The 27,007-nt window shown below is 43.2% G+C and overlaps 1 protein-coding gene across 5 annotated transcripts in view; it reads right to left on the bottom strand.

The window, feature by feature from the left end:
- ZBTB44 (zinc finger and BTB domain containing 44) overlaps positions 1–23,578 on the bottom strand; it is a 41,897-nt gene extending 18,319 nt beyond the window's left edge. For 2 of the 5 annotated variants that reach the window (XM_075034881.1, XM_075034882.1), the window contains exons 1-2: positions 23,378–23,577; positions 3,310–4,379 (exon numbers count right to left, since the gene is read on the bottom strand). In XM_075034881.1, coding sequence (XP_074890982.1) covers positions 3,310–4,327 — 1,018 coding nt within the window. In that variant the 5' untranslated portion in view covers positions 4,328–4,379; positions 23,378–23,577. Of the gene's footprint in view, positions 1–3,309; positions 4,380–13,014; positions 13,116–23,377 lie in introns of those variants that run through there. The other 3 variants (XM_075034883.1, XM_075034879.1, XM_075034880.1) reach the window with 3 other exon arrangements.
- Positions 23,579–27,007: the final 3,429 nt, after the last annotated feature.

Raw genomic sequence — 27,007 nt, 5'->3', positions numbered from 1 at the left:
ATTCTGCTTTCTAAGAGAGTGGTACATGAGCAATCTGAATCTGGGAACCCTTCTCTAAAGCTCACTAGGAAAATCAAGTATCATTAGGTCTACAATGACAAGTGTCAGACAAAATGGAAAACCAAAGAGAGGGAACAAAGACATGGAAAGTGAAACAGAAAACATGCAAATTTTGGCAAAACAATGAGGGTATTGTGTCCAAAAAAGTTTGTCCCTATAAAGGACAGTGTGTTCTACAAAACCTTACTGAAGTGAAAGATTATTGCCTTAACGTGACCTCATGTTATGGGGTCAGTGACGGGAGAAAACTTGCATCTCTAGCAGTTTCAAAATAACACTAGCAGAATCAAAATTTTTAATTTTGTTACAAGCTGACAAACTGTGTTTGGGCAATTGCAACTATGCAATCTATAAAGGTACAAAACTTAATCTCGCTTTGATTTATCCTTCTTTCTCATGAAATACTTAACTGAAAGTCTACTGAAAAATAAGCCCAATTGCTCTTAGGTTTAATTTTATGCCTTCACCTCTCAAATGGAAACAGTGTTAATGAGTTATGAACATATCTTCTCAGACATAGCTATTGTTGTAACCATAATGACTTATTTATCAAGGCCCTGCTTCACGTCTCCCTCCATATTATAAAGTGCTTCCAAATATAATAAATTGCAAATGAACAATTCTTGAAATTGCCCAAAGAGTAAGAGCTTTTTGCAATATCAGAAAGGAGGCAGGAATGCTTTTATAAATGCGCTATAAAACACTGAGATAAATATATGCAATTATACAAGGAAAATATGTTCAGGGAAGAGAAAGCTGTACTTTAACATCTCTTGCTGCCTCCATTTACTGTTCTTCTATTACTGCATAAGGAAATATATCTTTGGGAGGTAAAAAGTGCTTTCTAGCTACAAGGTGTGTCTTATATTAGGTACATGTGAACTGTGCTAAAAAGCAAGAGCACTGTTTCTCTTTACAGCAAAATGTGAATAAAAACTCTTCTGAGGATAGTTAACAATGTTATGCCAAGACCACTAAATATTAATTCAAACATATTCAAAGACAAAGAACAGATTTGTACTTTGAAGACTTTGGCCTAGCACATTTTTCTTCTCTCTGTAGCTGTTCTAAGGAAGAACATGCTGTACTAACATCCTCAGTAACAGACATTTAAGTTTAAATATTATAATCACTAAAGCCTAAGATCCTCTGCCCCATGCTGTACAAATGGTCAGGTACATGACCTCAGTGGTACAAAACCTAGAATAGGAAATAGAAAATGGAAAATGTTCCCAAAACATCATGTGCCTTCAAAACAGATACCTATTGAAGACAGATGTGCAAAGTTGCTTGTCAACAGAAATCATTTCAGGAAACTGGCGAAAGCAAGAACAGAATTCAGTAAGGTGCCTGGCTATTGAAGTATGTTTTAAAGTATTTTTTGTTTAACACTAAGACTCTCTTAGAAAAGGAGATTTTATAGCATTCAGCGGCAACTCTCACTCTACAATTTAGTCCTAGTCTCACATTCTCATGTCCCAATTCACTGAAGCCACTTTTGAGTATGCAATTTTTCTGATATTTTCTAACGCCAAGGGATGTCCTCCAGAAACTTCTGTCAATCGTATGCTACCCATCTGTAATCTAGAGTTTACACCCAGTTTGTTCTTTTAAGCTGCTTGGTTATGATATTTATAGTTAGTAAAACTCCCTCCTTTCACTTTATATGCTATTTTTAACTTTCCCTAATCACTATTTCTACTTGTTCTATTTTGTCTGTGATGGTACAATTATGTTGATGAAATAATTTGCATCTCTTACCACATGGCCCTGGTGAGGCCTTTCTGAAGTTCCTACTATAATGAGTTAAAAACTGAGTCAAACTAAACCTGTTCTTGAACAAGGACCACTTTTCCTGGAGACTACCCAGCAAACAAATTGTTTCTTTTAGTTTATGCACTATTTTGGCAAGCTACATTTAAAGATTTATATTTAAACTGATATTAAGTCTGCTTCTCAGAAAAAGTAAACAGCCTTGTCTCCAGTAAATAAAACATTTTCTTTTGGAAAAAGCATTACCGATCTAAAATATCAACACATGAGCTATACAAACTGGCGAACAAAACCAACAACATAAAGTCTTGAAGGATGGGATAAATGGAAAATATATTCATTTCTTTTTAGTGAGTACTACCTGAGTAGTTTAACAACATGGATTATATATTGCAATACTGGAATGGTCAGACTGATCTAACACTCACTTTCTTCAGAGAAGACAGAGCGTTACGCACACCAAACAAAACAAATAATGCAGGCTACTAGACTACATTTATTTACTTTGTTGTAGTTTATTTATTTAATTAACTGAGGCAGCCTTTCATGTATACATTATTTGAATGAAGCAGACCAGTACATTTGCCATTCTTACGGTCTTCAAACAAAACAGGCTTTATTAAAAATCTTTCAGTAAACAAACTCTACTGAGCACAGGTCAAGCCACTTAACTGAAAGCAAAGTAGCTGACTTAGGCAAAATTTTGGTAATTAAACTAGAAATATTGCAATCTATCTTCTGACTTACTAAAAGCCATTCAATACATTCTGCACAAAGAGGAAAAAAAGGGATTGTTACAGTAACCTTTAAGTATTAGCTATTAATAAACAACAGCCTGCAAGAACCACCCAAAACTGGCTTCAAATTGTCTCTCATGGAAAAGGTTTCTCTCAGCAATTGGCAGTATTTGAAGAAGCAACTTGAGAACCAAATCCCACAGAAATGGAAAGATTCTCAATATTATGACTGTGTGGTTTTGTTTTCGTCTGGGGCATTAAGATGACAGTGTTCCGCCACTTATTTTGCAAATCTTCTTACAAAGGCTCTCTGTCATGATAATACAAGATTTTGTGTCTGATGCAAAGTACCATTCTATCCCTCTATGGCTATGGCCACAAGCCTTTCAGATTTGGTGTTACAGCTCAGCTGAGATCATGCTTTTTGACACTAATGAAAACAGAATTATTTTCCCCAATCAAGCAGCCAGAGGTAAAAAGGGGTTATCAATCTCTTCTGAATAAGGAGGTCTAGACAAAAGGCTTACCTTTCTTAGCTGCCTTATGCAAAGTTATTTAAAGATATCCAAGTCCCGTCCCCGCATTGGGGTTTATATATAACATTTCATAAAACAGGAGAAAACCCAGGCAGTTTCACAAAAGTAAAGCATGAAAAAACATGAAGCAGATTTCCTCCAATAACATCACAAGCGCACACATGCCTATTTGTACATATATCTCACCCCAGAAATGCTCATACCTATAGAGGAAGACTGTGGGCTGATCAGGAGATCTTCCTGCACTTGCTCGCTTCCTGGGACTGTCTGTTGATCACTCAGAGAGCTCTGGGATGCACTAACAGGCTGCGATACTTCCTCGTGAACTTCCTCATCGCTTAACCTTTCCACTTTCACGCGCACGTCTTCTTCAATCACAAGGGGAGAACTGGCTTTTGTGCTCTCACAAGTCACGTAATCTGCAATTCTTCTGTTGGACTCGGAGGGCCCAGGCATTTCCAAAGTCCTAGAGTTCTCCGCCTGCTTCACCTTCTCAGACTGAAGTCTTCGATCAATTCCAAAAGGAAAAGTCCAGGGAAAAGCTAAGGACGAGTCCACGGGCTGATTTCTGGACTCCGGGTAAGAAGTTGAAGGATTCAGCACTTGGGGGGAACTTGTTTGTGTGTTACACTTAAGGGGGCTCTCCGGAGACATAACTATGTAGCTTTTGCGCTTTCTTCGCGACTCTCGGCAAACAGGAATGGTTCTTTCCACTACACTGCACTCAGAAGAAACTGGAGAAAGGCTGCCGTCTCGAGAAGTAAAATTGCAGTTTGCGCTGTTCTCCTGTCCTGCATCCAGCACCTTCTCTTGCTGGCTGTTGGGCGTATTCCATAAAATGCTGGACTTCATGAATTCTGAGCATGTGCTAGCAACGCTGAACATCTGCATGTAGCTGGCTGCAGCCAACACATCAATAATGTTTTCAGTATTAATAGATAGTGTTGCTGTGTAAGCATATTCCAGAAGAGGTATAAAACCAGTCACTGTCACATGGTGCAGGTCTAACACACTCTTGCTCTCGTCTTCTGCTTGGCCGACAAGTTTGGAACGAAAGAAGTCGCTACAGGCTGCCAAAACCACCTTGTGCGCCCTGAAGATTTTGTCCTGGACGCGGATGGTGATATCACAAAAATGTCCATCGTTGCGGAGCATGTTCAGCTTTCCCAGCATCTCCTGACTGTGAGCAGGGGAATTATGAGTGAATGTTTTAACACCCATTTTTTCACCTTTCTGCTAGTGTTCTTTCCACATACGAGAGATCACAGGTGTCCTAAAACAAAGAGGAAAACTGTCATTTTCATCTCTGAAAGCAACAGCAAAGTGGCTTCATGATTATAAGACTCTGTATGAAGAAAATTCAGCTGAATTCTCTAGGGTCAGGTTTTTCTAGGATCCAGACTGTGCAATGGACTAACTCTACAGAAATGCAATTACCTACTTGTAATTCTCAAAAACACAGATAAAATTATTTGCAATCTGTCACTAATATAATCTTCCACATTTCTGCTACTGCCCACTCAAAACAAATTCCTAACACCGATCAGAGAAATACGAATGCCTGCAATACTAAAAAGAAAGCATTTTTGAAACGATCATCTGTGTAAGAAACATATTTTTATTTTCTGGGCCCAGGAAACTATTGCTTACGGTTCTTAAGCCTGGCAGACTTTGTCAAATGTTTCTTTTAAGTGGAGAAGACGTTAGCTTGGGTCCACTTACAAGTGTGCAGGAGCAAGCAAATCTCCCAGAGAAGGTATTTAATACCAGGAAAGCTTTAGAGAAACTACAGCATGAATTTTCAGAGGACAGAGTTCAAGCCAGTAAACGTAAAATAACAGTTGCCAATAGCTCTGCTTTCCTGCTGTAGTGCAGGTACTCATTGCCTAAAGCTGCTTTTAATAAATAGTTTTGGACTAGGATGAGAAGTTATTGAAAATTCCTTCAAAAACACAATGGATTATAAAGCCCAAAGGAAAGTTTAGATTTAAATCAAATACACACAAATTGATTTTATATATGTGATAAATAATACAAGGCGGGCAACTTCTTTCTTCTGAAAAATACAAAACTGCCTTCCTGGGGACCAGTTCTCTTCTACATGTAGAAGCAAATGCACGGTTTTTGTGCAAGGCCCTAAAAGACTAGAAGGGACGGTATGCTCTGCACTGCCTGCAAGTTTTAAGGCTCCAGCAGTATCTGAAAGCTAAATGCCTCTGATCTGAGGAGGATGAAGCTGATCCACACGATTCACTCCCTCTGCAACACACAGGGGAAAGACACTGCCAAGCCAGATGCAATACGCCCAGACAGCCTCTGCCCCCACAGTGGAACTTCCGTAACCACCAAGGCTGTCTCTACTTGCAGAGAGCGGAGCGTCTCCGAACAAGAAAAATCAGTTCCTGGGTTTTCTCCAATTATTTCTGAATTATTTCACTGTAAAGGAAACATAAGCCACCATGTTTCACCTTCTTTAGGCTCCCCCCAAGCTTCCATGAAAAGTCTTCTGTGTTCCATATGACTCACACAATTAACATGATATAGAAATATCATCTCAGCAAAGTTGGTGGTTAAACATCAGCAACATAATTGGATCTGATTATTTCCTGGAGTCAGCCAGCTTCTTCACATCATCCTTCTCCTTTCCTTTACACGTACGCAAAAACATACCACGCTTGCAAATTGCTCATGTAGAGCTTCACAGATACAAAGAGCACTGCAAGTTTGGAACAACTTACCACAAATCTCACAAGTCTTAGCACATTATTTAAATGGCAGCTGTCAGAGCCTACCTTGGTCTACAGACATTTACACTTGGCTGCTTCTTGTTCCTACGATTTCACTTCTGATACTGCAAACCCCTTCAGACAGGGGAAAAATATCTATTTGAGAGAACAGATTAACTAACACTTAAAAATACATATAAAGTCTGAGTGAAACTATAAGGGCCATTTGGATTTAAAATGAAATTTCACACTACTGCACAGGAAGAAGTTAAGCACAAGCAAAACACTCCCTTCAGTGAAAGAAAACATATCGACCTCAGGAGGCATCTGAAGATCCAGACTGTTTGTTCTCCAGCATGAATCAAATGAAAAGCATATTTAATTGATCTCAGACCAAAACACTACAGTAAAATCTTGTAACAGCATATTCTAAAATGGCCTTGGGATACCCTTCCTTCTGAATTCCCAGTCACTGCAGCAGTTCCTTGGCATATCAGAAGTCCAGAAGTACTTCTGTTCAGTAACTGGCTACAAAAAGAATAATACATTCGCAAGGACTATCAACGGTATATCTGGTATTTGGAAACAGTACCAATACATAACTATAAAACAAGGAGAAAAATCTGGGCAAGCAATACTCCCAATTCTTATACACCCAGAAGACTAACCCATTTTCCTTCTCTGTTCATCCGAATGCGTAATGCTCATCTCCAGTCTCTAAGCGTGAGCATTCTACTCTGCTCACCTCCTTCAAACCCTGCTCTGAACAATTGTTGCCCTGCTTCCCCCTTCCTGCCCGCCTCTCCCCTCTTCTGGCTTCCTTTCCCCTTCTCCTTTCATCTGTTGCTTCCTTGACCTTGATCTGGTTACAGAATTTAAAATAAAAAAAGCGGAAGTCAGTGATGTGCAATAAATGGATTTAAATTTATTACAGGAGCAGTGTGCCTGCCATGAATGTGGGATATTACTCTGTGAAGTCACTTCTGTAAATGACCTTCCCCCTCATTGCACTGACACCACCATGAAAACAAGTGGCTCCTACACAGGCTTCAGTGTGGACAAAGGATGTATGTACATGCATGTTATTTTCAGAAAAATCATAAGGGGTTGGCTGAGGAGGGGCAACAATATCAGTTCTTTACAGTTAATGAGGTAGTAAAAACGTCAAATATTTTTACAAGGTAATTTAAACAATATGAAAATATTTTCTGCATGAAAAGATGAGCATGCTAAAGCTCAGCCAGGTTATAAAATGGTTCAATTCTCTTTGGTAATCTTTCAGTGGCATAGGGCACTTTTATAGCAGCACTAAGTCACGGTGACAGAAGAGGGTAAAGGGCTGCAACGTTACAACTTCACCTCAAGTCTAACATCTTTGGATCATCACCATTTCGAAATGACATTTTGTCATGTGTTATTAGCGATTGATTATTAGATAGTCCACAACAGCAGTTGTTAGACCATAAGGTATAAGGCGCTACATTCAGGAGTGACTGAAGAACCATAAACTAGGACTAAATATACACGGTACCTTGGGAGTGTTTGGCGTGGGGAAATCAAGGTGCACACATTAACTAAACGATAAGTGGACTGGAGCTGGAAAAGTTGTTGTTCACCTTTTGAGCCACAAACCATGAGCAATTCCCAAAGCAGGGACTGGGGTTGGTATCAAAAAACAGTGGCTTGCTTTTCCTTCCCAGCTGCTAGCAGCACAGTTCCTCCTCCCCACAATCCCCATGCACATACTTATGCCATGGCCCACAATACATTTGAGTATTTCAAAGCTCAAGAGAAACACAGTGAAATTTAAAGACACTTTCAAAAATTTAAAAAATATGCTTAGCGAGACACTGTATTTAACTTTGCCACAGACACTTATGGTTCGAGAGAATGGTTTTTCCAGCGTGCATTCCTGCACTGGAAATGTGTGGGGATTCACCACCAAAGCATGGATCCCTGGAGAAGGTGAGAATTCAAACGCGAGCACTTCAGGACTTCCAGAGCAAGGAGAATTTTCTCCACTATTAGCCGAAAGCAGTCTGAAGCTAAGTGCTACCACACCAAAGACTTGGTACAATTCATTTGAAAATTAGGGGGTTTGGGTTTTTTTTGTTGTTGTTGTTTGTTGTTTTTTTTTTAAATCCTAGGGCACTAAAGTAGACCTGACCTTTAAGTAGTTCAAAATAACTTAGTTCATTCTTACTGATTCAAGGCTACTGAAAAACAAGTTTTAGCAACAGTTACCAATTCACATACACTGTTTTGGGACAATGATTAAACATATGTCAAGTTTCTGAGTTTAGAAACAGTAAAGGTGAAAGCGTAGGCTACCTTATGTAAATGGAAAAGAAACTGTAGCAGAATTGAAAAATATTGCCTTTGTGTTCCTGCCTACTTCTATGTACCCAAAAGTTAGCTCCTTATTCACCTGCTGCCTAATGTTATGGCTCACATCACTGGTTTTGAAACATGGTACCTATAATAATCTGGCTTTTTTTCTTTGGAGAGTCAGTGAATCAAACTCAGAGCTGTTTGCCTTCAGTTTCTCACTTAGCTACATCATTTTAAAACACAAGTGAGCAATTTTTTAGCACCACAAAACTACCATATCACCTTTAACCTCTGTATCCTGACCCATGGCAACTTACAAAATATCATGAAAACACTAAATTTTCTGAATACTAATCCCAACAGACTTCAGATACACAAATGCCACGTTGGCTTTAATGCCCAAGAAGCTTAGGAAATTCCCACCTCTGTGCTCACCGATCCCTCAGATACACTCATTCAACTGTGAGGCTGCGGTAGAAGTCAGATCACAAGTTACCTTTTTTTTAAAATTTATTTTTAAGCCAGACCACTCCTTGGGCACTGGTTACAGCACCATCCCATAAACAGCAGCAGCAGCCCAGGCACAGACAAATATTCTGTGGGGATAAATGTGTGACCTGGACCACCTTCCCTCTGTCATTTTCTCACTGTGCTACATAAGTACCAGCACCCCTTGGTCCCTCAAACTGTCTAACTGGTTAGTATAATTAAGTTTATAATTGAATTAGAACAACTGCTCTTAGCATGTACTTAACTTCAAGTTTGCTATTTCTGTTTCAGACTTTAAACACTTGTGTATCTAAACACGCATCTGTTTCCCCCAACACCAGCTGGCCTAATAAAAGATAGTATCTCCCACTACAAATCTTGCCTTGCTCACATGACAAAACTGCTGGCTGGAGCTGCCGAACTGTTCTCGTTTCAAACAAATCAACAGCACCTTCTAAACTTTGTTTAAAACTGTATTTTAAGTCAGGTCGGTAAACCTAGTTTGAACTCAGCCCACCATTGCCAAGCCTGATGGTATTTATGAAAAAGACAAGGCAAATACAAGGTTTCTTTGCTCAAAATTACGTCAATGTGCAGTATCCACTTTGGTGTACTGGAATCTGTGGAATGCAAACCTGTAACCTTTAGCTGCAGTGGGTGACTGGACCAGGGAAATGAACCATCCAGATAAGTATGCAGTGTTTCAGAACTTCAATTTCCTCTAGGACAGCATACTTCAAACTGTAAGTGCACAAAGGAGCTACTGTTAAGTTAGCCGCTTCATAAACACCATTATGTTAAAACCTGAAATAGATGCCGAGCTGCAGTCTATAAACAGAGGCTGAGGTGATACTATACCCTCCAAAAAACAGGAGAGCATTCAGGACCGGGGCTGACCTGGTCCCTGGCCTGTCGGTTCAGGAACCAGACTTCTATGCTCCAAACCACTCCCACTGAAATTGCTCCTGTGTCCCTTTCCTCCCAGCTTCACAGAAGAGGACAATTTTTAGGCATTTTCTGTTTTAAGGAGTTTGTTGGGGGTTTTTGTTCTTGGACAGGGCTCTTGAGCTGCATGTTGGACAGTCCTCTGGGAAGACCTCCGTCTGCCCAGCAAAGAATCACTGACAGCAAGGTAAGTAACTCCGGAGAACTCCACTTGGGAGCTTTAATGGTAGAGCAATTTCACCTAGCAAGCTGAACACTTGAAATACTACGATCCACCTATTTATTGCTAGCAGTAATATTCCCTTTCACAGTAGGAGGCATATAAAAGCATGTTGTGCTTCTCCTACGTACTCCAGAAGTACTATATTTGATGACATAAGGCCATTTGTTTTGTAAAAATTGAGGTTTTGGCACACCACTTTTGACAAGTTCATGTGCCAGAGCTTTTGAGGCCATTGACTCCAGCTACCATTAGTGTTGGTCGCAAAAAGCATGTGTTAGCTTTTTCGTACTCACGGACAAGCTTGTACGTGCGTTCGTCACTTTTTTTTTTTTTTTTTGCAGGAGCACTTTCCAAGGATGCTACAGTGGCAAATTGCTTCACAAGCAGCCACCACTTCCTTTGAAAAATTCCTGGCAAAGAGACTTTCCAAAAGAAGATCTTCCTAAATTTTAGGTCCAGACCACCAGAAGCTACTGCAGAAAGGTGGCAGAATTAGAGTTAAGTTTCATAGAGGCAGACTAAAACACTATCAGAAAGCGGCTATGGTTTCAAATGTGTAAGTGCACACAAATAATTCTAAATGATCCAGGTCTGTGTAAAAAGCCTGCATAATTTTCACATGAAAGATGAACTCTATGCACCCAAGCCTCTGTTTAACACTTGTGGAAACTGCATTGTGGCAAGAAGCTCCCCCCAGTCTTAAATGAATTCGTAAGGATCTAGCTAAGTTCCTTGCCAGCGGTTTACAAAGTCAAAGCACCAAAACTACAACTCTTCACAAAAAAAAAATGTTGAAAAAATTTGTACAACCGAAAATCCAAAGCTGTGCCAGGGTCCACAGTAATTTTACTTGCTTGGTACCAACCCAGGTAAAACCTCTGTAGAACAGCAAACAGAGGCAAGTGTAAAAGCACACATTATTCCTTTACTATAAGTTCTCCAATAGACCAGGAATAGTATTTATCTGCAAAGGACAAGGGGAAAAAGCATCCAACAGCTCCTCTTCCAAAATAATTACTCGGAAACAAAGAAGGCCCAGAATATCCATGAAATACCTGTTTCATATTCCTAACACATCTCTTAAGTTTCCCCCAAATTAAACCCTGTAATAATAGAAAGCAAAAGCTTTTAACTTTTTAACATGCCCTGAGAAGAAAGAAGATGTGTGAGGGCATGGCAAAGTCCTAGATCACAGTTAGAGCATTGACTCATATTATCATTGCTATTGAAAACATTAATCTTTAATGTGGATAGGAAAAGAACGACTCAAATCTCAGATGGTGGAAAAGTGGATTTGCATGACACAAATCTGGTAGGTGCATTTTAATTCTCAGAGCTGGTGAAAGTATTGAGACAAGTAGTGGAGTGCCAAAAACAGCAATTTATTCTACAAAACGGTTTTATTGTAAATTGAGATGGTAGGTCAGCTGCAACAAAATAGTTCTGAAAGGACAAAATTAGAAAACATTTACATACACATTTTAAGGGAAAGTTCAGGGTGCAATTTTTGCAGTAACAACAGACTTCTTTCCCCTCACAGCAGAATACAGACTATCTTAAACCGGTTTGCATGATTGGAGCTTCAGCTGTGTGTTGAATTTAGAAGGAGCTGGTACCCCTCGTCTTCAAGATGCCATGGCTGCCAGCCACTTATCTCCCCTGCAATTTATCATTTGAAACCCAGGTACTGTTTTTGGCAACTGTGCCTTAATTGCTGCTTTTTTTTTTAATCTAATTAACTTCTTGAAGTGTATTCCCATACAAGAGATAGCAAAAGATTCACCTATTCCGGCTTTCAGTTTTAACTGTTACTAGCATCACGGTGTAAGCTTTGGTCAGAAACCAATGCTGCTGCTGAATGCACTGAACTCAAGCTCTCCACATTTTGGAACATGTGGTTTACTCAGTGGAGAGGAAACTGATATGCACCAGGTACAAGGCTAATGAGAATGCTCCCATTTCTGTGCAAATTCCTAAAAACAGTTACAAAAATTCTCATATCTCTCCTCAGCCTCTGTCATGATGAGCCCAGGGCCTGCTCAGCAAAATCGTTTGTCATCCTCATTCACCACCTTGAATTAGGTTCCAAAGTTCTGACTGAACAAAGCATATTCCTGCCAGCACTCTTTCAAAACTCCAGTAGCCCGTCCCTCAACTGCTACTGCCCTCCTGGCACGCAGGGCGAGAAACACATCCACTTAGCGCGGCTGTCTTGACTCAGAGCTGATCTGAACAGAACTGAAGGGGCCTGTGAGAGAAGCCAAAGCATCTTGTTAGACACCCTGGTAACAACGTATTACCAAATCTCTGCTGCGAGGCGGGATGGGGAAAGGCACCGTTCTTGCACTTCTGCACATTCCTGTTACCTGATTGCGATTTTGTTTGCCAAAAGACGGACAATATCTTAGCATGCTCTTCTATTTCCTCCTTGGTTTTGCAGAATTTTTTTTTTTTTTTTTTACACCATGGATAGTAAACAAATAAACAACATAATACCTGCTGTTAAAGCAAGACAGACCGAGAATAACTCAGAAATATTTGCTTAGTTCCAAACATCTCGGTTGTACTGGTTCTGAACTATAAAGCTTCAAGTAAAAAGTGTGCAGATTTTCAGAGTGAGAAGACCAAAGTCTTCCTCATGCTACAAGACTGCTGCCGCATATAAAAGCGGGATGTTTGCTGGATACATGAAAAGAGCAACATCTATTGTAATGAAAAAGAGAGGAACATGTCTACTACTTTTATTTTAGAACATAAAAACCAACATAAAACATATCACAGAGCTGTTGTTCTTGTACCATGAGGTCATAACACAGAAAAAGCTGTAAACTATTAGTTAAACCATGACTATTTTTCAGGGGTTGCTGTTTCTACATATAATGTAAAGCACAACATGTCTCAGGGATTTTTGTTTTGTTTTCCTGATTAGTCATTTGCATGGAAATGAAGAAGTTGGATGTAAGAATTCAGCAGTCATGTTCTGACAGCGTGGCAGGAGATACTAAAGAGAGCCTGGGTGCAGGCTGATAGGAAGAAGTATTACAGCCTAAAGAGAAGCCTACATTAGAGCCCAGCACACAGCAGAGAGGATGAAACGCATGCACCCCAAACCAAGCTGGATCCATCGATACCAGTGCCTCCACAAACCTTCAAAACCTTCCCAGTGATGGAACAGAACAAGACATGGAACTTACCTATTTGGGCTGACACATCCTCCAGCATGTCCTTTGCAGATTTTATCTGTTTGAAACCCCCAAGCATGTCCTGGAACTCAGAAAGGAGCTCTTCCAACCCCTGCATCTGGCAGAATTAAGAAGTCATCTGCCTGACTGTAATAGATTACAGATGCCAAGGCCACATTCGTTAACTTCACTAGCAGCCACATACTTGCAGCAGACTCTCAGGCAGCTCTGGCTTGTCATTTCCTTGTGGAAAGCGACACTGTAAACCTTTCTTTTTCATTTCTATGGCAGGAACTGCGCTTACGTCTCGGCCAAATGAGACACAAATGAGAGTTTTGGTCTCTGCAGCTGACAAACTCACAGCTGTCATGAGGCAGTTCTATAGCAGATAACCAATTCACAGATAAATTGAGAAATTATTAACTGTGGAAGTGTCACAGAGCTGGAATTCAAGTCATACGTAGTGAAATTTAACCTGCTAAATGGTCCCGTTGGCTTCTGGGCAACGAGACCTAGTCTGCGCAGCACTGTAAATGGCCATGGCCAACAGCAGACCCTTCTGACTGATGGGAGAAGCTGAGAGCTGACAAGAGCTTGTAACCAAAAAAGCTTGGGAACCACTGACAGACAATCGGGCGATCTGTATGTAGGCACTGAGTGTGCCAGATTAATCCAGCAAGAAGATTAAAGCATAGCTACAACTCCTAGTCTAGATAAAACCTGAAGATTAAAGATCACATTGTAGGTGTGTAAAACATGTTACCACTCCTTTCATTAGAAGTTAATCTAGAAATGTTTCCATTAGACACTGCTGTGATAACAAACATGCAAACCGATGTTTTAATTCTCAAGGAAAAGGTGCTAGTATATTGGGAGGAGAGGCAGAACTGTTCAAAGATTGTCTCATTTTGTGGTACACACCTGCCAGAAAGCCTGGCAACATTAACACTGTGTTAATTTCATCTCAAATATTTAGTGCAGAAGCTCCGATTATTCAAAAATACAGAGATGTTTTCATCTCTCAAAGATACATGATTATAGGTGTTTGTATACAACTGCAGAAATCTGGCTAAATGAAAACAATCTGAAGAAAAGAAGAATGAAGAATAAGAAAACAAACAGAAAATGGGACACCACCTGTGTTTACTGAAGCTAAAGTATGTGAAACAGACTTGATAATGTATTTTTCAGTAAAAAGGAAATGCCGCATATGAGAACTTCATTAAAATGTTTGAGTAACATGACATACAAAGTTGTTAGTGAAAACAAGGAGATGAATAGACAAACTAAGCTAAGGGGCTGGCTGAAAAGAAGTAATTCATGTACTTGAAATAACAGGTTAAAGAATTTACCTGTGAAGTGCCATAAGGACCTGTTTTAGCAATGATCTCTGAGTGTTTCTGTAGAGACACTGGCTCAAAAAATGCTGACGAAAAGGTTAAGATGTATCATCAGCACAAGGCATAAAAACAAATGATTGAGAACTGGAGTCTTAGGAATAGGACAAAATTCATGGGAAACCCAACAGTATGAAATCAAAACCTCGACATTATATACTAGGGAGCTAGTAATGGACTTGACCTATAATCTGGAAGCTAATTAGTTTAAAGTGACTTTAGAGTAAGATCTCCACACTACTAAATTATATTGAACAGCTAACTGAAAGGCCCACAGAACCACCAGACTATTTTAATCTCTCATTTTTTGTCAGGTATTTGTCAATATCTATTTTAATCTCTGGAAAGGTTCTCAAGAGGGTTTTTTGGTGTGTTTTTCTTCTCTGTGCAGCTCCCCCTTAACGTATCTGTAAAATAAACTATGTTTAAATCTTTTCAGAGCATCTGACTTAACCAGACAACGTTTCAGCTAGAAACACGTACTAGCTAGAACTGATAGGGCATACATTAAGTGCACTGATCAGCAAGACAGCTCTTAATCCCAGAATCTAATTAAAAGAAGAGATTACAATAATCAGGGCAGTACAGTAGTGTGTGCTGTACGTAAATTGTTCATCTGACGCAACTGATGGTTTTTACGCAAGAGCTAGAAGATGTTTCTTGAAACCATTTACAGATACATAAAGACGATAGAGGTCATTTTCTTAAAAGACCCTGTACCTTTCTACGTAACTGAGTTTCGCTGGCTCCAACAAATTCCACATTTCACGCAACAGCTGAACTCTTAAATAAATATTTATTTAAGTAAAAATTAAGATTATTAAAGTTATTAAAACAGTAACTTTGCACCATTCTAGTGCAGAACATGCAAAGAGCTTCAGGAATGCAATCAGGTACAATAGCCTGGCTACATTTTATTCCTAATGACATGCAAGAAACTCCACACATTTTCATAGCCTCCCCCCGCCACCCCCAAGTCTTGTTTTCCGTCGCCATGACATAGTTTTTCAAGTTTTGGTGTGATCATTTGAAGTCAGCTCTTTCAGAGAACAGAATGTTGCCATTCACTACTTCAAAGGACTCAAATGTAACTTGTTGCCTTTTTGAAGCTGCAGTGCAAAGTATAAACTTGATGTGCCTAATATAGCTTTCACATGGTTGAATAAGCAAACTAGATAAATGCCACTTTCCCCAGCCCCCAGCACTTTGAACTTTTCATTGTAGGAATCTCACATTGGTGTTCCATATAACACATAAAAGCAAATTTTCTGATAGTACTTAAAACTGAGGCTCATTTAACAATACGAGCAGTAACTGCTAAAAGCTCGTTACATACTGAATTATGTTTATTTTCATAATAAAAATTAATGTGCGAACCTCACTAGATAGAATGTATTAAGATATTTCACAACAGATTCACTGCCCTGCAATTTGTTTTTCACCAGTTCTCTGAAAAAGCACATGACCAAACTATGAGATCACTAGTTTAACAGTGGTTTGCCCTGAAAGTGCATGCTAGAGCTGCTTATGCCATCAACATGTGAGCAAACCTCTCTTTGTTTTGTTTTGAGTTTTTTTTACTAGAAAAAAAGCAACAAGTGAATTCATAGTCCTCTTCATATCCTCAGGTAGGTAAGCCCCACAGAACACATGCAGATTATACCAAACGGACTGATGCATTACGTCCCTGAGGCACACATTCAAATTTAACCACTCTTCCCACGACAGTGCTCATGCATAATTTTTATGTGATCTTAATACCTTCTTTACACTTTTGCTCCGTGCAAGTTCAGGTTAAGTTTTGCCCAAATTTCTCAGTGTAGAAAAGCCATTACATGATGGTTTCCCACTCTGTGTAATGAAAAGCAAAGCTTTGGGTTTATAGTCTTTGGTCTTTACAAACGAACAACACAAAAGAAAAAAACCACAAGTTGAACTAACAATTCTAAGTACTGCAAACTGCCAAAAAATATCCATGAAGTACTCTTATTTCTCACATGGCAGCAACCTTCTAGTTTAAACTAATTCGAGAGCTATTTTTTCTTGTTTTACCATGGCTACCCATAGCATTTCAGTTTTCACTTTCAGAAGCTCTGCAAGCACATCAACATAAACTTATAAAAAAATATACATCAAAAAGACTACTCAATCCATCGTCCCAAATTAGTAACAAAAGCAAAAAACTCCAAGCCCTTTTTGGTGATACCATGTGAAAGAAATATCAAGAAAAAATGGCAAGCTTTTTTGTATCTACATACCAAAATATTCTAGTACGGTTCAAGATTTTCATGGTAGCACTACTACATTAGATCCATGAGGGAGTCAAAAGGAAAAAAAAAAGCAACCAAAAAACCAAAACAAATGCCAAAACACTATCTGTGCTTCCTCACACACATGTACGCCTACTTACAGAATAATGCCAAGTCCTACTACATGTCTTTGAAGAGAGAAAAGGGCACATGCCTCATTTTAGGACAGAAAAGGGTCAGTTTCAGAGATAATTTTAACTGATGGCATAGTGAAAACCGCACTTGGAAAAGAAATTATTTCTTCATTTCCTCCAAGACAAAACCAGGGCCTAACCGGGTGCGTTATGCCCCAAGAGCTGCCAACAGCAACCAAACTTTGGCAGCTGAAGAATCCCTCCTCTCTGCTATCACCCCCAAGCTGTGCCTCCTACCTTATTGTGCACGAGGCTTTAATTTTTGTCGCTTTGAAATGACAAACCCGTCTCCTCATTTTATAGAAACAAATGACTGGAACTACATTTCACAATCATTAGGTTTGTGACAGCCAAATTTGGCTAAGTGCTAGTTTTTACTAGTTCACCACAAAGCTTACCTGCCAACTGATTTGTTGTTTGAAGTATTCAGGTTTATTACAAAAAATGACAGCTTTCCTTCTCTCACTTTTATTTGATTAGCAAGGAAGCGTTACACCTTAATGAAATCCACGTTAACTACAATAAACGAATTTTTCTTAAGTCCAGTGCAAATCTTAAATCTCCATGAAGCACACTAGCCCCATTAACGCCCGAAGTACTGGAAGCCTGCGCTGACAAGCAACGCCACGGAAAAACCTGCGTAAAGAGCAAAGGGGAGAGATCAAGGCAAAGTCACACATTGTGCACAATCTGAAGAGGCAAAGAGGCATCGCTAATCCAGACAGCATGGACTGCGGCCAGCTAGTCAAGGTGTCACAGACACATAAACAAGCAGCCACCTTTCAAACAGGAAGCAGCTACAAAGAATCCTGAACAAGTTTAAGCAAGGCAGGAATGTGGTTGTGTCATCGCCCTTTTAGCAGTATGTGTACCCTTTATTTTCCTAATGACTCATTTATGCAGATAAACTTAAATGCCTAAAAGGAGTTCTTCTTGGCCCTGAAAAGTAAAAAACCTTGTACTTATCCACAAATAACATTATCAGGTGAGCAGCAACTGTACAGACTTTCTAACTCTCTTCCCTTGTATGGCCAAACCTGGACTGGCAGAACCATATCCATGGTTCAGGCTCAGGAGAAGGAGAGTTTTGGGGGGGGTTTTTTTAAGTCTTTAGCATCTTTACTAACATTTCACAGAAATGTCTCAGGGTAGGTCTTTCTTAACAGGGCTATTTATCCACTTAAAAAAACCCAAGACACTGAAAGAAAACTGCAGAAACTGTCAGGCCTGCAGAGCTCCAATGCTATGTAAATATCTGCCCCTAACATGGGACCAACTTGCCCCCTAACCCGCTAGTTCTTTCCAAACCCACTGGTGATTCCTAAGGCTCTTGGGTCTCCACAGGACATGGCATCTTCATGCTTCCAAAAGACTTAAGTCTGGCAAGTACCTGCCATAATTGCAGTTTTTCCATAAAGCACTCTCGGTAACAGCCAAATACAAAATGCCGTATCAACTACCATCTGTAGCTAATTTATAAACTAAGATCTTTTTCAGTATCTGTAACTGTATTTCCACTAAAATAGCTCTCACCACAATTACTATGTTCATTTGTACTTTTGAATATAAAACATGACACACAGTAAATGTCTGTCTCTTTATTAGAAAGCACCTCTTAATGCTCTGAAAAAACTGCCTTTATTTGGTCTTCTTGGGTAAAGCAAGCAAATAAATGTTGTGGTCAAATCACCTCAAAACAATACAGCAGAGCTCAAAGAAAAATAAGAATAAAAAAAGGATGCAGAACAGCCTCCACAGACAGATGTACTAAATAGACTGGGACAATACAGCTTGGAAAATAAAAAAAAAAAACCACACCAAACCTCAAAGAGAAAAAACTGAGAACACAGAGATCTGTAAAACTGCAAACAAGGTGGTGACTGGAAAAAAAAAAAGAATATTCTTTCTCATACTACAAAAAACCAGGAGGCACTCAATGAGATTACCATTCATCAGGGTTAAAACAAACAAACAAAAAAAACCAAACACCAAAACCCAGGAATTATTTTTGCACAAATTGTGGGATTCATCACATGGTATACTGTAGAAGCTACAGGTATAAACTGTTCTAAAGGCCTAGGCACATCCATCGACAACAGGTCCAACAGGCGGTATTAAACATGACTGTCAGCACATACCCTCTAGCTCGGGCCACCTCCAAACCCCTCACCGCTGGTAGATGCGCGGAGGAATGATTACTGCACTCTGTATGCTCTTCCACTTTCCCCCTAATTATTTATTTCTGGCCACTGACACAGACCACGTGCTGAGCCCAACACACATTTTGCAGTCCTTATTATCCCATCATTCACATACTCTGATAAACCTGTTCATGTGAAATAATTATTTCCCCAGCTCTAAACTGGAATATATTAAAAACACACTATCTACAAATAATGCATAGTTTAAGTCACTTCCTTAACTTGATTAAATGGAACGTAAGAATTAGATGAAATGCCAAGGGTTTACAATTCCTCTCTTGCCATCTGTACGCACAAATGCCATTTCATCGGGTTTGCAGTTCGCTTCCTACCACCACCGTTTCATTTAGGCACCTTATACAAAGCAGTACTAGACATTTGTTTCCATCCAGCGAAACCATTAGAAGAATCAATTTGATCTCCAAGGCAAGTTAAGAGTAATGGACTCCTATGTTTACTTAGCAATAAGTACACAACTATTTAATTAGATCTATACGCTGGAAACTGCATCTTTCGAGGCAACAGCAGCAGCTACAAAGAGCATGAAGTGTTTCAACTTCTTAGGTAAATCAGTGTTTTCAGCATTTTTTTTCCTGCTGGTAACTGCTGAAATACTAACCACCTACTTCCAAACCAAAACGCTATTACAGGTAGAGGCACATCTCCCACCTTCACATCCACTTTTGTTCCTGCAATCTTACACAACGCTTTTGCAAAGAAACAAGCAATTAAGTTGCTGTCCCTTTTCAGCCATGCACAATTCCAAGACTGATGTCGTATTTCAAGCGACAGACTGTGAACACGCTCGGCAACCGTGGCATTTAATTTAGAAGTCAGCACTTGACACGTTGAAGTACTTGGAATTCCTGAAGTCTGGCTGTCTGCACAGTTGCATAATTTGAGCAGGGATACCCTACTTATAATCGGGTGAGATAGAAGAATGTCAACAGACAATCCCTTCTACGTCAAGGGACTTCTTCCTCATCATGTGCCAGCAAAAGCATCACTGCTTTGTCACAGTTTTACTTTCTTCTCATTTAAGCTAGCGGATTACAATGCCTAAAAAGTTACAGGTATCACCAGATCTTCTCATACGAATATACTCAAATGTTCTCAAAGCCCATTGAAAAAGAAGTTTACCAGCGAAACACTAGATGCAAAGCAACCAATACAAGCACAAAGCACCCAAGACCTTCTCCTTATCAGTGACAAGTCACACAAACACCATTCACCTCACAACACAGGCATCACACATCCATTAACAAGAAGGGCATAAAAATAAAAGGCCTCTTTCAAGCAAGTCACGGGATACAACCAAAAATAACATTCGGACACTTGTTCACACAGGCGGGAAGCTGTATTTGCTTTTGATCCTCTTCTCCAACAGCTGACCAGACCCTCCTAACAGCACATTATTTGCTACAGACACCACAGAAGGAAACCACCCCTTTTAAAAGTTGCCAGAGTTTATGATTAACCTCCTGTTGCAACAAACATGGCAAGGATTCAGTTTCACTTGCTGAATACTTCTCTTACGTATTGCAGACGAAATACGTAAGGACACCCCCGCCCCCCTCAGCTGCCACCTCCAAACCTCACAGTCACAAAAAAGAATTCTCCTCTCACCCTGTCAACAAAACCAGCGTGAAACCTTCTGTGTGGGAAAATGGGCACGATCCTCCCTCCTGACAAGCCAGCATCCGCACAACATCCACCTGGGGAGACTAAAAAGTAGGGCTGGAAATTCCCTTCCCCTGGAAAGGGACTGCTTGGAGTGTTCGCACCAATTAAAGTTTTGGATTAAAAACAGCTGTTTAAATAGAAGTAGTCCCTAGGGAGAGACACTTACGGCATTGTAACTGGTTTCTGGTATAAACAGTTTTACATCAATGGAGGCATTTGTACTGGTAGAGCTGTGTCTAAGCTAGCAGGTTAACACTTGTACAGCTCCATCTCCTTTAAATAGATGCACTTAAACCCAGGCAAGGTCTCCAGGTGCATCACACCTTGGACCTGCATTACACATAGATGCCGAGCTGCAGTAAGAGACCTCAAAGGCAGGAGAAAAGCACATCGCACCCGAAATACCCTAAAGGACTTCTGGACGCTCGTCTGCGACCCGCCTGCACGGAAGCCATTCCTACTCAGTGTCACCTTGCAGGGTCCGCAGAGCAGTGCCACAGGCATGCCCCGCACATGATAAACAACACGTCACCTACCTAGTCTACAAAAACATGCAGCTGGAAGCCAGGGATCAGCTCAGGAGGTGAACTGGGTGACCTCCACCCAAGTAAAAGCTAAGTGTGCTAGACACCCCAAGGATAAATAAAATTAAAATTAAGAAAAGAGAAAAGGAAAAGCCTTGTGTCAGGTAGAAGCACAGAGAGAAAGCAGGGGGAAAACACATAACTGGGAAACCCAAGAAATTCCCCACGTGGGCAGGGCAAACCGAGGACCTCACATGAGGAAAAGAATGAAAGCAGGAGACTTCTAGAAACATCAGAATAAATCCTGGGCTGGACAGATTAGGTATATGACCAGAAAAGACAAACTGAATGTATTTTAGACCCGTGGTTTCCAACTTGGGATCTGCAGATACCTAAGAAGTACGCAGACTGGTTCTTTTTACTCTGGCGGACTGCTCAGCAAACACAGAAGTCGAAGCAAAAAACAAGGTAGGCTTAACTTGACTGTATCGCATTGCAGTATCAGCAGGGCACTTGAAGAAAAAGGGTCGAAAGTCTCAGTCATGAAAGATGTAACAGGCAGCCATGAAGCGCAGCCAAGAAGAGATAAGAAATGGGTAAGAACGGGTGACTTCTCTGGCACGTGTAGCAAGGATGTACTATGGTCTAGGGGCAGGCACCAAAACAGCTGCCGCTGGGCGTCTGTGGGAACATGCAAGACATGAAAGGACAAACAGTGGAAGCCTCCCTGGAAGCGTGTAGGAGAAATGCCTGCCTCCCAAAGGCTACCAGCAAAACGCTGCCTGCGCCTTTCCTGGTGTGTGCAAACACGCACAACGCAGGATACACCAGCTTTTGGTAATCAGTGGGATCACCCTGGTGTGTGTACGGGGATGTGTGTGTGTGTGTATATATATACATATATATATATAAAATGTAGGAGGAGACAGACTCTCCCTCATCAGTGGGCAGAACAAGCTCCACAGCGTAAACAGGAGATGGGCTGGAGCAGTCGTCCCTTAGGCTTTGGTGGAAGATATCTGCATGTCTATTTGGGTGGAAAAAAAACAAAACACAAAACTTTGCAGCTTTTCGCAGACAGGAAGAAGCCTCCTGGGGTATATGTATTTAACAAGCTGTGGCGGTCAAGCATGGAGATATTCCCCAACACACCTGTGTGCAGAAAGAAGTACAGCAGATTTTGGAAGGCAGTGGTACCTTTACCCGCTGTGTATGAAAGGAGGCAATAGGCTCTCGGCAAGCAAGCAGCAGACTATACCCCCCAAAGCATCTGCCAATGTTTATGTTTGCATATAGGAAAATAACCCTGAATACATGGAAGGGGAGCAGGAAAACATGCAACAGATCTTGGCAGATGAGCACTACGATATCCTCATCGTGTGTAGACATGGGTGCAAGCAGAGGCAACACAGTAGACCCTGGCAGATGGGCAGTAAAGAATATGCAGAAAAGGGCGTTGGGGGGGAGAGAAAAGAAAAAAACCCCCAAACCACAACGAAAAACAACAACAACAAAGGGACAGCAAGCTTTGCCTAACAGCTAGCGGGAATCCCTCTTTTCCTCCCATAAGCCTGCAGCGGAAAAAGAGAGGCAGCAGGTATCCCGCTGGGATGCAGGAGACAACAAAACTCCCCCCCCCCCGCCCTCCCTCCCCGAAACTACATGTTTGCCTGTGCCCAGGCAGCCGACTGCACCCACGGGCTTCCAACAGGCAACGCAGCTCCCTCGGGATGCGCGTAAATATCGCGCACAACGGGGCAGCAGCAGCACCACCACCACCCCCCCCCCCCGCAGGAAGATAAACACACACACACACCCCGGGCCCTGCACCGGGAACCCGCCCGGGAGGAGCGGGGGTGACACGGCCCCTCGTCTGTGTGTGGGGGGGAAACACCCGTGCCGGCGCGAAGTGCACCGCGCCATGCCATCCTTCCCCCCCACGGGACACACACACGACGGGACGGGACACACGGCCCCGCGGGGTGCAGCAGCCAAAGCCCTCCCCCGGGTGGGCGCCCGCCTGCGCGCGCAGAGGGAACCAACGGCCCCAACGGCCGCCGCCGCCGCCGCCACCACCTTCCCCCCCCCTCCCGCCGCCTCCAGGCCCGGTCCTCCCTCCCCGCTTACCTGCGGTCGGTGGGGGCCGGCTGGGCCCGGCTTAGGCGGGAGGCCGAGCCCCCTTATCTGGGGCCGCGCCGGGGCCCTGACTGGGCCATGACGGCGGACCGGGAGGCGGAGGAAGAAGAGGAGGAGGAGGAGGAGGAGGACGAGGCCGCCGCCGCCTCCCCCTCAGGCGGCGCGCGGAGATGTGGGGGGGGGGGGGGAAGGCGAAGAGCGCGCGAGCCCCCCCGCGCGAGAGGCGGGCGGGGGGGGGGGGGGGGGCGCGCGTGCAGGCGGCGGCGCGCGCGCTGGCCGAGCTCGCGGGGAGGGGAGGGGGGGGAAAGGGGGGAGGGAAGGGGAAGGGGGGGGGGGAGTTTCCCGGGCGTCCGAGCTCCCGCGCGCCGCGCCGCCCGGCCGGGCACTTTGTTTGTGTCCCACAATGCACCGCGGCGGCGGCGGCGGCGGAGGGAGGGAGGGAGGGGGGCGCGGAGGGGGGCGGGGCCGCGGCGGTGGCGGCGGTGGGAGGGGCCGGGGAGGGAGGCGCATGCGCAGTGCGGAGCGGCGGGGAGCGGGGCCGGGTGTCCCTCCCGCTCTGCGTCCGCGTCCCGATCGAAGTTTAGCGCCTCGGATTTAACCCGGGCCTGTAATTTGGTCCAAATTTAATTTAACGCGGTGAGCGCCACCGTTTTCTCCGTGGCTTGTTTTATGGTGGGCTTGGGGTTTTTTTGGTTTGGTTTTCTTTTTTATTGGTTTGTTTGCCGTTATTGGGGTTTGGTGTTATTTTATTTCCCCCCCCCGCTCGGTAAATCGAAGCGGGAAACGGATTGAAAGGCCACAATCCAAAAAAATGTTGATCAGCAGTAAAAAAAAAAATAATCTCAAGCCGGCCCCTGGAAAACGCCGCGCTGCTCCGTTGGCAAAAAAAAAAAAAAATCCAATAAAAAAAACAAAGAGGCTAAACTCCCACTCCGTCATAAAAACCCTGGGACCATTTTAGATGATTCCTTGCAAAACTGGGGAGGCAACCAGAGCCTCACCAGTCTCCAGGGTTGGATTCTTAATTCTCTCTTAATTGCTGCTTAATTCTCCTTTTGCTTCTTCTTATCCTGGCTTTATATTCGCAGGGAGCTGTCGTGCAACCCTGACGCACAGCTGCCTCCCGTCGCAATCTACTCCCATGCAAAGCAGGAGCAAAAACTGCCCCCGTTTCAGCCGGTTGCACGTGTGAACAGGTTGTTCCCGCTATAATAAGACAGAATTTGCAAGGCAAGGAAGAATCTGCTCCTGGCTATCCGTGGTAACTCCTGAATCATGGAGGATTAAGCAAGAAACCCCGGCTGCCAGCCTTCACCTTCAAAATGCTGCTCCAAAAAGTGTCGAGCTTGTGGTGTTTGATGGTGAAAGTGTTGTAGATCGAGTGATTTTAGTCAACCGACAGCTGTATCCTGCTCGAGGCTTACTCTGAGCAGGTCATGGACTTTGCATGGGAAGGAAAGAGGGTCCAAACTACCCAAATTCACGTCTGGAAGACAGTAAAATTCAGCATGGTCTACGTCCTCGCCGTGCTTCAGCAACATAACGAAATCCTCCAAGTAAAGCATTGAAACCAACAGCCTTTAAACCCGCTACGTGCGGCCTGCAAATAAGCCATAAAACTGCAAAATGAAACACCACCTTGACTTTCTTTTCAAGGAATTTGTTCGTTACACATAAACACCCCGAAAATAAAGCACGGCCCCAATGTCAGGCGAGTGATAGGGCAGCGGGTACCCAGTCGGGATGCCCCAGGCTTCCCCTGGAGCAGAGATGAGCACGGGATGCTCGACCGGTGCAAATCGGTGTACGGAGGTTGAATTTTCCTCCGAATCCCTGTTGTTTCCCCCTTGGGAAAGCAAGCTGCCTCGGCCGATGGCAGAGTTTGCACGGTGGGGAGCTGGCCCATGCACATGCGTTGATTTCCCCCCCAAAAAATCGCCGTGTCTTCGGCGATTCAAACCCATCCCCGCGAGGGGAAGCCCTTTATTTAATTTCTTCCTCTTTCTCCCTTTTTCCTCACCACCTCCTGCAACGGCACACCCGCCTCCCAGCCGCCATCTCCGCTTGGCTCGTTAGGTTTCCAATTAACAGCGGGACCGTTTGGGTGCGGGAAGCCGGGAGGTTTGGGATGCAGAGCGCCCTGCGCATCATCATCGCGAAGGAGCACATCAGCCTGACTCCGATACGAATTTCTTCTCGCTCCAGCAGAAGAGGCCAGTTTATTAATAACAATTTATTAGCCCTCGATAGCTGAAGAGGTTCTCCAGCGATTCCCAGAGCCACGTTGTTCACCGGAGTAAATCGGGGAGGGAGCCGTGTTGATTTACACCTGCTCGGGTTTCCTAAGCTACCGGGTCATCCTTTATTACCATTTGCTTTTTCTGCGGAGTTGAAGTTTCTCGGCAAGAGGCGTCACGATGAATTGCCAAAATACCGACTCCCAGTATTTTCCCGGTAAGGGGATTTGCTCTTACACACGTTTTACAACACCACGGGCTCAATTCATGGGCACGGGTGGAGCACCGCTGACATAAACCCTGAGTAATTCATTGGTAAATCTGCTCTGTGCATCTACTGCTCATTTATAGGGACGTGCAGGGACCTCGGGAGTCCCTTGGCTGAACCCGCTGGAATTTGGTGGGTATAAAACACTGGTGGGAAAATGAGGAGAAAGCTTTCAAAAGGCGACTCTTAGCCTCCACCTTCGGCTTTTAAATGGGATGCAAACTGCCGGAGCCGGGGATGCTTAGCAGAGCAGCCCTGCATTGCTTTCGGGGCTCGCTGGCAGCAGCAGTCGCTGTGAGGAAAGGGGTCCTGTCTGCAGCACGATGGACGCAGCAGGAGGCTGTGCCGTCCCCTTGAAGCCTTCCTTGTCCGTCTGAACAGAAATCATCGTTTCCCAGCCACCCAGAAGACGCTCGGCTAGGTCTCCCGTCCGTCCCCCACCCGTCAGGGTGTCTGGCCCTCGCTTTAATCCTTGACTCTCTCCCTCGCTTACCCCGTTTGGGCAATCAGAACGTGCGATTCCTGGCTGGAGGGTGCTTCACCCTCTTTTTGCAGCATGCGGGATGTGTTTTCCTTCGCTTCAGCGGCTCTTGGAGCAGATCCCGTGCTGCTAGGAGCCTGCTCTCCTGCTCCTGGCAGCATGCATCCATTAACACCGAAAGCAAACGACACCTTCCCTGCACAGCCTTCCTCTCCTCTCCCTGACCTTGGCATCTCCGGAGGGAAAAAAACCTCTTTGCTCCCACCCTCGAGCACTCGCTGCCTACTCCTTAATTTACCACCAGTGTGCAGGAGCCGTCTCCTCTCCATCCTCCTGCCTGTTGCCGTCTCCAGGGCTCAGTTAATCTGCTTTAGCTCAACCCTGCTGCCTTCTCTCTTTGGCAAGCCCCAGTTTTCTCCTGGCATCGGGAAGATTTGGGATTTACGTCCTCTTCAGAGCTGGGAGGGCTTTGCCTGGTCCTTCAGTGAGCGCTGTCCCGGGGGTTAAAGCATCCTGGACGGCAGGAGAAGAGGTTGAAGTGGGCAGTTTAGGAGAGGAGCCCGTTTTCTAAGACGCTCTGAATTGTAACAGCCCCTCTGAAATGCCATTGCCCAGGAGATCTGGGAACCACACTG

Source organism: Buteo buteo, chromosome 9, assembly GCF_964188355.1.
Source record: "Buteo buteo chromosome 9, bButBut1.hap1.1, whole genome shotgun sequence".
Taxonomy (NCBI): Eukaryota; Metazoa; Chordata; class Aves; order Accipitriformes; family Accipitridae; genus Buteo; species Buteo buteo.
The sequence above is the reverse complement of the archived record's forward strand: the minus strand, read 5'-3'. Positions and strand labels throughout refer to the sequence as shown.